Source organism: Triticum aestivum, chromosome 2B (genome assembly GCF_018294505.1).
Source record: "Triticum aestivum cultivar Chinese Spring chromosome 2B, IWGSC CS RefSeq v2.1, whole genome shotgun sequence".
Lineage (NCBI taxonomy): Eukaryota > Viridiplantae > Streptophyta > Magnoliopsida > Poales > Poaceae > Triticum > Triticum aestivum.
Genome location: NC_057798.1, coordinates 759,620,485 through 759,634,451, shown reverse-complemented (window position 1 = coordinate 759,634,451; position 13,967 = coordinate 759,620,485). Strand labels below are relative to the sequence as shown.

The following is a 13,967-nucleotide window of genomic DNA, read 5'->3' as shown; positions in this document are numbered from 1 at the left end:
CCACCACAGCACACCAAAAATCGCACCCTAACACATTGAGTTACTGATTGAAGTTCAGTTTAGTGGTTAACAATTCTGCATGACCCCAGTGCTGCAACCCTGTAACTAACTAGCACTGTCTGGATACCTGTGGGCTTGGGTTAAAACAACCTAACAGAATTTTAGGGGGTTTAGCCAGTGGGGGTCTCTTCTGCGCTGTAATTAGCACTTTGTGAGTGAAATGTTACCATGTCTGATGAGCCTTGTGGCAAGCAACTTTCTGCCTAATCAGTAGTGAACTAGTGACAATGAATCTGGCGTAATATTTAACCGTTTTTGCTTGGTGGTTTTCTAGTATAATGTTCTAGGAAGCTTCTTGATGCCATGCCTTTCCATGGCAGTTCCAATCACCTGTGCAACCTGAAATTATTGAGCCGCCAATGTGTCGATCCGTCCGAGCAACCAAGTGTGTATATGTGTGTGCCTGAAAAAATAAACGCAGGATTAAAAAAGCTCTCAAGCTTCTTTTTACACCTAAAAGTTACCATCTTTCCCCTCTGTCAGAATCATGAGCACACTTTCTCCTTCCTAGGCTGGTTAGGTGATCCATGATGTGTGCGCTGAAGTAATCTAAGAGTCCCAGTGTGCAAGCAACTCTGCACAAAGCCAACTAGTTTACGGAAAGAATAATTAGTGCACCCTTAAGCATGAGAGAGGAGGCCCAGGTGATAATATTAGATACTCAAGGGCTCTTTATACTTTGGCTCCCCCTTTCCAACAGGAGGCAGCCGGCTCGGCTCTCTGCCTCTTTATATAACGCCGCATCACTCTATCTGCCCAACTTGGTGCCCTCTCGAGCTCGGCGAGACCACATCTGTGAAGAAGTCTGTCTCCCTCTTGTGTTCCGAAGCTCGCTGTTCGAGTTTTTAGCTGCGGAGCTGCGGGTTTGAAGGAAGCCATCCTCCTCTGTCGACGACGGGAAGACCGCAACCGGGTACTGAATTTCTCAGCCTTCTTTGTCCGTTGATTTTGTTTTGCTTGTTTGCTCCTTGAGTATGCATCTGATATAGTCAAGATCAAGCTCAGTCCTACTTCTTGGCTGCTATTACTGTGGGCTATGATTAATGATAAATAAGGCCTTCTTATCCAATAATGATAAGTATAGTCTCTGTCGGAGTTACTATCTTAGTGGCAAGAGAAAACATCATAGTACAGCCTGCAAATACATGGCTTGTGTATCTATCTTAGTTCTTGCTGTCGTGGAAGAAAGGCATGATAGTTCTTGGTGCCCAGACAGATTTCATCTTCTCATCAAAAGCCGTACCGTCTAAGTCATGCTTAATAATTATTTAAAGCTCTGTTAGTCTTGTCTAATTTGTTGCTTGTTTTGCTTACCCTGAATGGGACTGCAAATTGCTAGTACAATGGTACAGAAGTAACCATATTCGCTCCTCCAATAACTCTGGAATAGCTCTCCTAAGCCATACGTTGGTGGGAATCTTTACATAGCTGGAATAAAGTGGCTCGAACAATTGCTCAAATTTCTATATGTTATCTCCCAAAGGAGCGTATCCTCGTCGGAGTATTTTTCTATGACCATATCTTCCTCCATGTTCCTGCAGCACTAGACAACCTTAGAGACCGCATAATAACTTTCAGTACTCGTGAATCACACAACTCGTATTCCTTTTCCCCTTTCTGGTAAACGAATTCTTGTTCTCCATCTGACAGATATGAGCCGGTGATCAATCCAGGTGTGTCATCTAAAAGGGAGATCAAACCAGGTAGCATGATATAAGGACACAATGGAGCTCTACCCTGGATACCTTGAAGACCACTTCAACATCCACAAGCTTAGGTGTGTGTCTATTTCCCTCGATGAATTCCCCCTTGATTTCTCCTATATATTTTGTCCATCCGATTCTCTTTGTGAATTCATAAATAGTATAGTCACAGCTGTTGCATTAATGGTCTGTCTGAACTCTGCAATAGAAAAACTGGTGACAGGCGGAGAGGAGACTTAGCAACTAGTATCGCTTAATAATTAATTAGCGCGCACTTGCACCGCAATTTGCATTAGATTTGATACTTGTTGATGATGATGCAAACTGATCAACGGTCTCCGGTGGGAGCTGGCAAGTGGGCTAGTGCATCCTCCAAAGTGAGATCATGTCAGTTCAATAATAGTATTAACAAAGCAAAGCAAAGCAAATCATAGACTAAGCACCGTCGAAAGGAAAAAAAGAAGAAGGAATCGCCACGGTTAGGATCGAAATGGCGCGTCAAGCTAGAGAGATACCTTGTGCCAATTCTTCTCTGAAAGTATAATACTACAGTCTACAGGGGAGGGAGATGCCCTGCTTTGTTCCTCGGCCTAACAGCCGTCGAAACCCCGTGCCGTGCGACGGTAGCCGTTTTCTGCACAGGCCGCGTCAACGATTGACGATGATCGGCGCGAGTCCTATGAGAGCCATGAGCTTGGCATCAGGTAAAGTGGTGAGCAGTGGTTCAGTTAGTGTATGCACTATTAACAAAGCAAAGCTTGCACTGACAAGTGTTAACCACCTTGGTTGAGGAGCCCTGAAAAAAAAAAGAATCACCATGTGTTAGAATCTTAGGATCGAAATGGCACATCGAACTAGCTAGAGGGAGATACCCTCCCTTGTGCCGATTCTCCGAAGGCATAAGGGGGAGGCGAGATGCTCCCCCTCCTTTGTTCCTCCCTCGGCCTGACGACGACCGTAGAAAGTAGAAACAAACGCAGGCTGCCGTGTCGGGCAGAGCTTTCCTCCTTGAGCCCACGGGTTACGGCGAATTCGCTTCGGCGGCGGAGTTCATGTTTCTCCACAGGACACGTCGTCGGCCGGTGATCGGTGCCAGCCTGAATTTGCAGATAAGGGAGGCCGTAATAGGTTAGTCTGAATTTGCGCATTTTCTGAAGAGTGATCGGTGCTGGTCTGGATTTATGTTCAAGGGAGGCAACAATAGGTGAGCCCTAAAGCAGTGAGCGGTGAGCCGGTGTGTGAGTGCGTCGCCATTCGACCAGCACCAACCGACTGACTGACTGACTGACCACCCAATCAGCAACCTTGCCGGGACACGTGTTGGTTTTTAGGATCATATGCCGCAGGGAACCTAGGCTGCACGTGAGGACGGCGGAGCCGGGCCGGTGAACCTGGACGCAACACCGGCCGTGTAGTGCGCGGAGGCCGGTGGGGCTCGCCGGCCGGGCATGGAGAATTGGAGATGGGATGATAGATACCTCTGCGTCGTTCCTGCGTGCGCTGGAGTGGCGGATAGCGGACAGACCTAACTTGGGCCTCGCCCTTTGCCGCGAAAGCCAGGGAGGGGAGGACCCGCTCCGGCGCCAATTATTGGAGCACCATTGTTGATTGATTCCTCCCCCTTTCTCTCTCTTTCTTTCTTTCTTTCTTTCTCCCGGTGCCCGGCCGGTAGTAGCAACGGCAGTACTGTAAAAAATCCTCCACTACTCGTGGAGCTCCTGCATGCCAAGTATAGATCCACCCACCGTGCATGCCTCGCCCCGGTCGCCGATGAATCATGGCATCATCATCAACCCCATGGACTCGGGTTGGCGATCGGACTGGTGCTTCGTTGGATCGATAGAACAAAAAAAAAATCACGTACGTTCGGTTAACGGGACAAATGTATTGATTTGTAGTACTAGGACAAAAGGGTTATGGCTAGTGTGCTTTTCCGCGACGTGACGTCAACGATGATGAACGGACCGGACCGGTCGCCGTTGCCGCTCTTGGCACGTAATTGTGGCGGCTTCAGGAATTTGCAACCGGGTATTCATGTGTATTCATTTTGCCAAAATCATTGTTGTTTTTCAAAAATTATCACTCTTTTGTCAAAATTAACATTGTTTTGTAAAAATCATGTGTATTCACATGAAGACCCAAGAATATCCCTAGCGCCTCCCAAGTGAGTGAGGTGAACCCTCGGCAAGTGGGGACGTTTTATTTGTCCCGGGGCGCAAGGGGAAGAGGCCAAAGCCACCTCACGGCCGCCTTTGCAAGCGCCAAAAGCCAAGACAGAAACAAAAGGGCCGGGCCGGCCGGCCGGGGCACGCCCACTCCCCGCCCGTCGCGCTGGCTCTCCCCCTGTCCACGCCACGCTACGCGCCCCCGACTCCAGATTCCATCCATCCTCCACCACTCCAGCCGGCCCGCCGGTGACCAGCGGCCACCCCTCGGATTCCCTCGTGCGCGCACTCCCTCTCCTCTCTCTCCACCGACAGATCGGAGCATCGTCGCCCCCTGTCCGCTCCAGCAGCATATCATATCATCTGTTGCGTACCTTGTCAGCTCGGTCGCACCGGCGGGCCGGCCGGCGCTGCTGCATGTGTGTGGCGCTCAGCTCGGAGAGCATATCTATCTGGCGCTCTGCGCCTCCCACCTACCTACCTTAGCCCCCAGTTGTAGCTTAGTGCTGTACCTAGTACCCACGCACATCCATCCCCAGTTCCCCTGCTTGCAACTCCTGTGTGCTGATTCTTATCTTGGTTGTTCAGCGGCACCGGCGGCGCCTCCCCGCCGGAGTACATGACGTCGGCCGCGGCGACGCAGTACGCGCCGGCGCCCCTCAGGATGGCCATGTACGAGCGCGCCCCGCAGCAGCAGCACCACCACCACCACCACCACCAGCAGCAGCAGCAGCAGCAGCCCCAGCTGCAGCCGGCGCTGGGCATGTGGAGCAGCGAGCCCTACAAGGTGGACAGCGGCGGCCAGGCCACCAGCGGGTCCAGCATCATGGAGCCCGACGCCAAGTTCGACCACGCAGGGGTACGCGACAGATTCATTCCCGCTGGCTCCTCAGCTGCTGGTTCACTCTTTCTCTCTACTCATTTAAGTCATTTTGGTGTGGTCTCTCCAGCTAGACGATGATCCGCACATGGACGAGCTGGAGACGGCGGGGGACGCCGATCAGGGAGCGAGCAAGCCCAAGGAAAAGGTAACCATCAATCGCTCCATCACATCTTAAACTGCATGCTACTGTATACTACTTGGTCATTCTTAAATGTGCTGGGCAATGGAGAATTAGAGATTACTGTTCTCCAAAGTACAATTAGCTTCGGTTGTCCATTTCCGAGGCTAATCTGATCGATTCTTGCTAGAGGAAAAGGACACTGTTCCGCTTATAAATTCATAAGAGATGATTTTGTTCAGGTCATGAGAAGACTTGCGCAGAACAGAGAAGCTGCCCGGAAAAGTCGCCTAAGAAAGAAGGTGCCTCCCTATAACAACTTTGAACATCCTGCTTGTCGTTGATCATCAATTTATCGTGCTAGATTGAACATCGGAAGCCATGGCAGATTCACACCAGTGACTGACTGACTGACGCCATTGTTGTGCTCCTCCCTTCACCACAGGCCTACATCCAGCAGCTAGAGTCGAGCCGGATAAAGCTGGCGCAGCTGGAGCAAGAGCTGCAGCGCACCAGGCAGCAGCAAGGCATGTACGTTGGGAGCAACCCGGGGGCGAGCCTGCAGCGTCATCACGGCGGGGGCTCGGCCGGCCACTTCGGGTTCGCGGCCGCGGGGCAGATGATGATGGACCCCGGCGTGGCGGAGTTCGAGATCGAGTACGGGCACTGGGTGGACGAGCAGAAGCGGCACACGGAGGAGCTGCGGAGCGCGCTGCAGCCGGGGCAGGCCACGTCGGAGCTGGAGCTGGAGGTGATGGTGCAGACCGGGCTCGCCAACTACGACCGCCTCTTCCGGATCAAGGGCGCCGCCGCGCAGGCCGACGTCTTCTGCGTCATGTCCGGGCTCTGGCGGTCCCCCGCCGAGCGCTTCTTCCTCTGGATCGGCGGCTTCCGGCCCTCCGAGGTCCTCAAGGTACGTGTTAGTTTTATTCTTATCAAGTCAGTCAGAGGTCGGTCGGAATGATGATCGCCGTTGTTGTCGCCGGCGTCGTCGTCGGGGGTTGACCTGTTGAGTAATGCTGCGTGCGTGCGTGTGTGGCTGGCACGCAGATCTTGAGCCCGCAGCTGGAGCCGATGACGGACCCGCAGTCGGTGGCGGTGTACGCGCTGCAGCTGACGTCGGCGCAGGCGGAGGACGCGCTGTCGCAGGGCATGCAGAAGCTGCAGCAGACGCTGGCCGAGTCCCTCACGGACCCCTTCGCCGCCCCCGACGCCTACATGGTCGGCGCCGTCGAGAAGCTCAAGGGCCTCGTCGGCTTCGTGCAGCAGGTACCAACTACCCACCACCCAGCCGATCAGCGCCGCCGTCGCCCGACCCATCCATGATCTGAACCTCTGAAGATTTACATACTCACCGCATGCATTTTTGCAGGCGGACCATCTCCGGCTGGAGACGCTGCAGAACATGCACAGGATCCTGACGACGCGGCAGGCGGCCAAGGGCCTGCTCGTGCTCGGGGACTACTTCCAGCGCCTCCGCGCGCTCAGCACGCTCTGGGCGGCCCGCCCGCGCGAGTCCGCCATAAGCTAAGCTGCACTCGATCACGTAGCAATGGCGGAAGCAGAGAAAGATCGACGATGGCGCAGAAGAAGTTAGTACGTACGTAGTAATCCATCCATCCATCTGCTGGCCAGCGGAGGACGAAGAGATCCATCTCGCTGGGTCGTCCAAGGGAGAAGAGGTAGGCATTCAGAGCCGCGCCGTAGGTACGTGCGTTCATATGCTTGCATGTTTTCCAGACGATGACAGAGTAAACCAGGGTAATTAAGGTCGATCAGGTGGCCGGATCAAGGGGATCGAGGATGTGTAAATACTAAACATGTTTTGGTGTGATGATGATGGTGGTGGTGATTGTGTAGCGATGAAATTGCTATAAGAAAACAAAGGAGAAATTGTAGCGCTGGTGATCCCGTATATATCATGTAATTGGTTGTGATTAGTGTTGGTCGTATTGTATATGGAGGAAATGTTTTGCTAAAGAACATTTAGATGCGTTCTAAGCAGTGGCGGAGCTAGACAAGATTGATTGGGAGAGCCAATGAAAAAATACAGTTTCTAATGAGGGCAAAAGCTCTATTTTTTTAATATAAAACTTACTATATGAATTTCCTTCACTAAAGTCGTCCAGGCTGGGGGGCCACGGCCCTGCAGCCATGCACGTAGCTCCATCACTGGTTCTAAGTATTGCACATCTAAGTCCACGTACACCTCGCATCGCTTGTGTTACCTAAAGGTACCTTCAAGTCTATGATAGCCCGTGGCAGGTGGTGCGCCGAGTTTCAACCACGCCGGAACATCCCGGATGGGTGTTCTTCAATTGCAGAAAAGATAGTGTATGTGCTTCTTTTCATTCGTTGTTCACCAGATTCGGCGCATTTCGGTAGCTCGTTGTTGCTCTAATTTGTGTGTAGGATGGATGCAAGTTTTGGTATTGGAAAGAAGATTACATCGATCTATTGATAGCATGAAAATTCATAGATGCTCGTGCACTCATTGCTAGAATGGAGACTACAGATGAGACTAGATGCGAAACAACGTCTACTTCTTCGGAATCGGGGAAGAAAGAAGTGTGAAAGCTCGAGAAGCTACAGATCAACAATAAAGACATAGAGAAGATATTAGTCCAACTAGTGGGAGCAGTTATGGAAGTTGGATATCATTAAATGTCTAATTGTGGTTTTTGTTTTCTTTGATCTTGATCTCGTAGCAAAGAATTAGTGAATTATGTAATGCGATGTATTAACATGTCGTTGAATGAAATAAAGAAGCAAAGAAATGTGTTTCGGTGGCCGAAAATGAAATGTGTTTTACTCCTTTATATATAGGGGAACGGTTAGGTCCGGTTTACTCCACCGGATACTCCGCCATTTTTAGAGGATCGGTTAGAGATGCCCTAGTGCTAGGAGCAAAATGTAAATGGGACTTTGTATGTCGACAGGCGACTATGGGTTGTCTTGACATCCTGGACATGGAGTTGATAAATATAATCTACACGGTCAAAAATAAGAATCTTTCAAGGAACCAAGAGATCCCTGCTCTAGGTCTGGATATAATTCATTTCCACCTTGAGATGGGCTCCATGCATGTGCATTTGATTAACCATCCTTAGTCACCTACACAAAATATTTAAATTCAAGGAGAGGTGAACTTTAGAGACTAGAATGCAGATGGAGACATGTGCCCTTCCTTGTCAAAAGTACTGTGCATATTTGTTAGACTTGCTACTCGAGGTATTCTAGGATTTCAAATCTCTGATCATAGACATGTCACTCTTGATGGTATTCCTTCTCATTTACCTAGTTCACACATCAAACATAGGTAGAACTATGCTCCAACCCAGAGGTACCATGACACCTAAGCTCTAGAGCAGTTCCTCTTGCTTTGGAGTACACCTTAAACATTTCACTTCATCCCTCTCAGCCAAGCTTCATATTATGGAAAGAAATATCTCTAAGGCACCTACTCTGGTAGCTCAACTCCCTCTTACAAATTGTAGGTTTATTTCACCGCACATTCCTAGAAATTAGTGGGAGATCAAAAATCCTCTAACATGCCAATTCTTTTCATGGCTTGTTATCCGGGAGAAATGCTTGGCAATACAGCTAAGCAAGGCTGGCATCAAAATTCATTTGCCCCTATTGCCACGTTTATCAAGAGTCTTCATGCCACCTCATGGTTAATTGGTACTACTTCATTGATATCCAGTGTCCAATCATCACAACCTCTCACATGCCGGCCTCTCCTTTAACCTATTCCTACTAATCGTACTTTCCTCTCCTTGTGGATTCATGGTACTGCGCTACTCTCCAACTCCATGAAAGAGAAGTGGTGTGTCTAGGTTATGATAATCTCATGCTTCTAATTGAAAGAGCGCAACTCTTGAATCTTCCAACTCTAAAGCGGCTTCAGTGGCTATGACCTTCGAGGCCATCCCCGCTGAACTCATTTCATGGTGTTTTGTCGGATGAAGGTAACTAAATCCTTTCCACTGCCACCCACCCCGCCATTATTCATAGCTCTTTGGCCGCAACTTAGTCTTATAGCTGTTGCATCTTTGTATAGATTTTCTCTTAGCTTAATTACTAGCTATTTTCCCCTCTCGGTCATCGTAAATAAACACTTTAATGAATAAGTGCATTGTTGTCTTTCATAAATAAAAACGTGTAGAAACTACCATCGTTTAGCTGCAGAAGTACAATGAAACAAATTTGGTTCACCCATAAAAAAAACTGTCGTTTCTTACCTCTTTGTGGTTGGATGCATCACTTGTAGGTTCCTTTTAAGAAATGACAGCATTGAGAGAATGGCCTTTTCGAGCTCGGCCTCCATGGAGGCCGAATTTTTTGAAACATTCAACATTCATCCTTTTCAGTTTTTTAAAAAACTAAAAAATTGAAAATTCGTTAGAGGCATAACACACATGTATATAAATTTTTACGTAATACGTTGAAATTCATCAAATTTTATATTTTTCAGATTTTCAAAATTTTCAGTTTTTCGTGAAATACGTTGAATTTTTAGGTTTTTTTGAAATGTAAAAATATAAATTTTGATATTTTCAAGAACCGGCCTCCATGGAGGCCAAGCTCCCAAAGGAATTTTCGCAGGATTGATGCTTGTAAGAAGAAAACAATTTAACAGGTTGCTGAAGTAAAAAAAAAGGAATCCGGATTTGTTCAGGGATTGAACCCTACGTGAATCGAACACGCAACCTTCTGATCTGGAGTCAGACGCGCTACCATTGCGCCAAGGATCCGGTTGGTGTTAGTGTGAGTACCATCATATTCTTATAGCATATTTAAAGTGTTCTTCAGCTGTACTACATGTACATGGCACGCCAAGCCGACGGTACTCTTGCATGAAAAATACTAATAATCTACGGTAGTTTTGGGCTCTGGGCATACACATGCATACGAACCATTTAGTTCGATGCAAAGAAAAAAAAAACCATTTAGTTGGGGATAGGGCCGTCTGTTAGATGCGTGGGAAATGACGAAAACTTGAGATGCATCCATTTCCGCTCCCCTGGCACGTGGACGGCGGAGGGAGCCGACACGTTCGGCCATTGACCGGTAGGTAGGCCCTGGCCTGGCCTGGCTGGGCCCACTTGCAGGTAGAGGTGGGTCTTAACAGGAGGGGAGATCCTTACAGAGGAAGCACCTGCAACGCAACACACACTGTTGCCCGCAGCACAATTTTATTTTAATCAATCATTATAAATCAGCACACACCACACACACACGTGCTACGTACACGTGACATACACGGTGCTCTAGAGCAGGCGTTTCTTCTTCTCTCTGTGCACGACGCACGCTCCAACAGGACAAGGCGGCATGGCACTTGAGACTCCAGACACGACCCCGAGCATGGCAGGGGATCACGGACAGAGACACGCACAGGCTCAGCCGCATCCAAAAGGATGAATCAATGAATGCATGCCAATTCTGAATTTCTGACCAACATACGCGCCTGTTCATCACTTGTTTGGTGGCATGTCAACAGCGCCCCTTCACTGACTGACAGGGATCGCACACTAGCTAGTATGGTTTGTAACAAGATGACACACTGAAATCAGCTTGTTCAGACCAACAAACAAGCTTAGATGTTTCCTTTGCAGTTCAGATGTCACCCACTGAACCGAATCAACCAAGGAGATGTGCAAGAAGAAGAAGAAGAAGAAGAGGGAAAAAAACTCCCCTTGCCAAGAACACAAGAACAGAGTATAAGAGTCGAGTTAATCAGCAGCAGCGGCCGGGGCTCGATCCACCCGCGCATATATGTATGTATCTATCTATGTATGTGTGTGTACCGATCTCTATAAATTAGAATTGAATTTTTGTTTTCTTTTTTCTTTTTTGCTTTGGTGTATAGCAGCAGTGAGTCACCTGCTCATCATCTGATCTCATTGGGATGCCAGATGCCGAATGCCGATGCGGATGCCAGTACCAATGAATTGTTTGTACTAGAGTAGTACGTATATTACAATGGTTGGTTGGGGATCACCTCACGCCGCTCTCACATCCCCTTCTTCTTCTTCTTCTTTTGCAGGGTGCCCGTGGCGACGGCGGCGGCTACGGCGTCGTCGTCGCAGACGCCGCGCGTGCCGTAGCAGTGCAGGAACACCCAGAGCAGGGCGGCGTTGAGGAGGGTGTTGACCACCCACGCCCCGATGCCGCTGCACCCGTCGGCCATCGCCCCGCCGAAGTGCATCCACACGACCCAACTTTGGTGTTGGACTGCGTATCATGATCTGAACAATACGCAGGTAGTCATGGTGGGAGCAGAAAAGATCGATGATGGTGCAGAAGAAGTTAGTATGTATTCTTTCTGTTCCAAAATAGATGACCCAATTTTGTATTAACTTTAGTATAAAGTTGGGTCATCTATTTTGAAACGATGGGAGTACGTAGTAATCCATCCATCTGCTGGCCAGCGGAGGACTAAGAGATCCATGTCGCTGGGTGCAAGGGAAAAGAGGTAGGCATTCAGAGCCGCGCCGTAGGTACGTGCGTTCATGCTTGCATGTTTTCCAGACGATGACAGAGTAAACCAGGGTAATTAAAGTCGATCAGGTGGCCGGATCAAGGGGATCGAGGATGTGTAAATACATGTTTTGGTGTGATGATGATGATGATGGTGTAGCGATGAAATTGCTATAAGAAAACAAAGGAGAAATTGTAGCGCGGTGATCCGGTATATATCATGTAATTGTTTGTGATTAGTGTTGGTCGTATTGTATATGGGGGAAATGTTTTGCTAAAGCACATCTAGATTTATTCTAAGTATTGCACATCTAAGTCCATGTACCACCTCGCATCGCTTGTGTTACTTGAAGGTACCTTCAAGTCTATTACCAAATTGCAATGATCTCTTCTCTGGGTCGGATCCAATAAGGGCATTTCTAACCGATCCCCAATAACCGGTTAGAGGCGCGGTTTTTTACTCCTCTAACCGGCACCTAGCCGATCCCCAATCGGCGCTAGTGGAGCATAAATTATCCTCAGCCGCGCCCTGCCTCCCTATATTTACTCCACCGCTCAGCGGCTAAGTAAAAAGTCCACTCTCCTCCGCTGCCTCCCACGCCGCATCTTCACCGTCGTCGCCCCTCCCACTGCCCTCCGCCGCGGTCCTTGACCAACCGGATTGGTGCCCTCTTGCCCCGTCGCCGGCGCACAACCGGTAGAACTGCGGCTTCCCCGTGTGCCGCCGGATTTGGCGCATCCGACTGCCGGCGACTACGCCTTGCCATGGATTGGCTAGGTACCGGACCGCACAGCCTCGGCAATGCCTCCACGCCACATGCAAGTATTGATTCCGGCTCTAGCCGCTCGGATCTCTCCCGTCGGCGGTTCGCCGGCAAAGACATGCCCGACCGTCTCTCGGGCTCGGCGCTGGCCCAGCGGCTTGTCGGCTCACCATTGTCGGTCATAAAATGCGACGATTGCCCACAACAGGTGGTGCGCCGAGTTTATACCACACCGAAATATCCCGGATGGGTATTCTTCAAGTGCAAAAAAGATGGCATATGTGCTTCTTTTCATTCGGCTGTTCACCAGATTCGGCGCATTTCGGTAGCTCATTGTTGCTATATTTTGTGTGTAGGATGGATGCAAGTTTTGGTATTGGGGAAAATTTACATCGATCTATTGATAGCATAAAAATTGATAGATGCTCGTGCACTCGTTGCTAGAATAAAGACTAAAAATGAGATTAGATGCGAAGCAACGTCTACTTCTTCGAAATCAAGGAAGAAAGAAGTGTGAAAGCTCGAGAAGTTGCAGATCAACAATAAAGACATAGAGAAGATACTAATCCAACTAGTGGGAGCAGTTATGAAAGTTGGATATCTTTTAAAATGTCTAATTATGGTTCTTGTTTTCTTTGGTCGTGATCTCGTAGCGAAAAATTAGTGAATTATGTAATCCAATACATCAAAATGTTCATTGAATGAAATAAAGAAGCAAATAAATGTGTTTCAGTGGCCAAAAATGAAATTTGTTTTACTCATTTATATATAGGGGACCGGTTAGGTCCGGTTTACTCCACCGGATACTCTGCTATTTTTAGGAGATCGGTTAGAAATGCCCTAAGGTGTTAGGAGCAAAATGTAAGTGGGACTTTGTATGTCAACAAACGGCTATGGGTGGTCTTGACATCCTGGACATGGAGTTGATAAATATAATCTACACAGTCAAAAAACAAGAATCTTTCAAGGAACCATGAAATCCCAGCTGTAGGTCTGGATATAATTCATTTCCACCTTGAGATGGGCTTCATGCATGTGCATTTGGTTAATCATCCTTAGTCACCTACACATAATATTTAAATTCAAGGAGAGGTGAACTTTAGAGACTAGAGATGGAGACATATGCCCTTCCTTGTCAAAAGCAGTGTGCATATTTGTTAGACTTGCTACTCGAGGTATTCTAGGATTTCAAATCTCTGACCATAGACATGTCACTCTTGATGGTATTCCTTCTCATTTGCCCAGTTCACACATCAAACATAGGTAGAACTATGTGTAGGGGGCATAGTAATTTCAAAAAAATTCCTACGCACACGCAAGATCATGGCTCCTGAGGCTTCATCCGAGGCAGCACCCCCATCCGCGGGAGAAGGGGGCGACAAGACGCGGGCCTCTCCTGCCCGGTCGTCCTCGCGAGGCCTGGCAGGGCCAGCTAGAGCGAGCTCAGCCCCCATGGCCCAAGCGATTCCCGCGGTGTCTTTGCCTGGCGCCACTGCCGCAGTCGTCGGGGCGCAGAAGGCCCTGACTCATGGCGTTGTGATTACGCTGCCGTCTTCGCCTCCTACTCCGTCAACCGTTATCTCTCCGACTCCTCCTACTGTTCTGGATCGTACTGCTGCTGAGCTAGACCGGCTGCGGAAAGATCTTCTGGGCGCCGACCCTCGCTTGGTGGACGGGCGCCTGGAGTTGGTCTCTGGCTGGGTCCGCTCTGATGCTTCGATTCGATCGGCGCCGACTCGGGCCGCGACAGCCTACGACGAGGAGAAGCAAGCCGTCCTTAAGGCGAAGGCT

General features: G+C 49.0%; 1 protein-coding gene, 1 long non-coding RNA gene and 1 other non-coding gene across 5 annotated transcripts; 2 read left to right on the top strand and 1 right to left on the bottom strand.

Annotated features, from left to right (window-relative positions):
* Positions 1-729: 729 nt before the first annotated feature.
* Positions 730-6,888, top strand: LOC123047204 (transcription factor TGAL6). 3 transcript variants are annotated; one of them, XM_044470699.1, is made up of 8 exons: positions 730-973; positions 1,711-1,837; positions 4,517-4,787; positions 4,879-4,956; positions 5,172-5,231; positions 5,375-5,842; positions 5,980-6,198; positions 6,302-6,888. In XM_044470699.1, exons 2-8 carry the CDS (start codon positions 1,785-1,787, stop codon positions 6,458-6,460), a joined length of 1,308 nt encoding a protein of 435 aa, XP_044326634.1. In that variant the 5' UTR covers positions 730-973; positions 1,711-1,784; the 3' UTR covers positions 6,461-6,888. The 3 variants fall into 3 exon arrangements, with proteins under 3 accessions (XP_044326634.1, XP_044326635.1, XP_044326636.1); XM_044470700.1 differs by having other exon boundaries at positions 737-973; positions 1,734-1,837; XM_044470701.1 differs by lacking the exons at positions 730-973; positions 1,711-1,837 and adding an exon at positions 4,022-4,347.
* Positions 6,889-9,614: 2,726 nt separating this feature from the next.
* TRNAW-CCA (transfer RNA tryptophan (anticodon CCA)) lies at positions 9,615-9,686 on the bottom strand. The gene has a single exon. It is a non-coding gene; the product is annotated as a tRNA-Trp (tRNA).
* A 779-nt stretch (positions 9,687-10,465) lies between these two features.
* On the top strand, positions 10,466-11,720 carry LOC123042515 (uncharacterized). Its single transcript, XR_006418823.1, has 2 exons — positions 10,466-10,709; positions 10,979-11,720. It is a non-coding gene; the product is annotated as an uncharacterized lncRNA (long non-coding RNA).
* The last annotated feature ends 2,247 nt before the right edge of the window (positions 11,721-13,967 follow it).

What these genes read in the sequence shown, in the direction of transcription:
- LOC123047204 (XM_044470699.1), top strand. Translation starts at nt 1,785, where the DNA reads ATGGAGCTCTACCCTGGATACCTTGAAGACCACTTCAACATCCACAAG. An exon ending in AAAGTCGCCTAAGAAAGAAG is followed by an intron (nt 5,232 to 5,374) that starts GTGCCTCCCTAT and finishes CCTTCACCACAG; the next exon opens with GCCTACATCCAGCAGCTAGA. An exon ending in TCGTCGGCTTCGTGCAGCAG is followed by an intron (nt 6,199 to 6,301) that starts GTACCAACTACC and finishes GCATTTTTGCAG; the next exon opens with GCGGACCATCTCCGGCTGGA.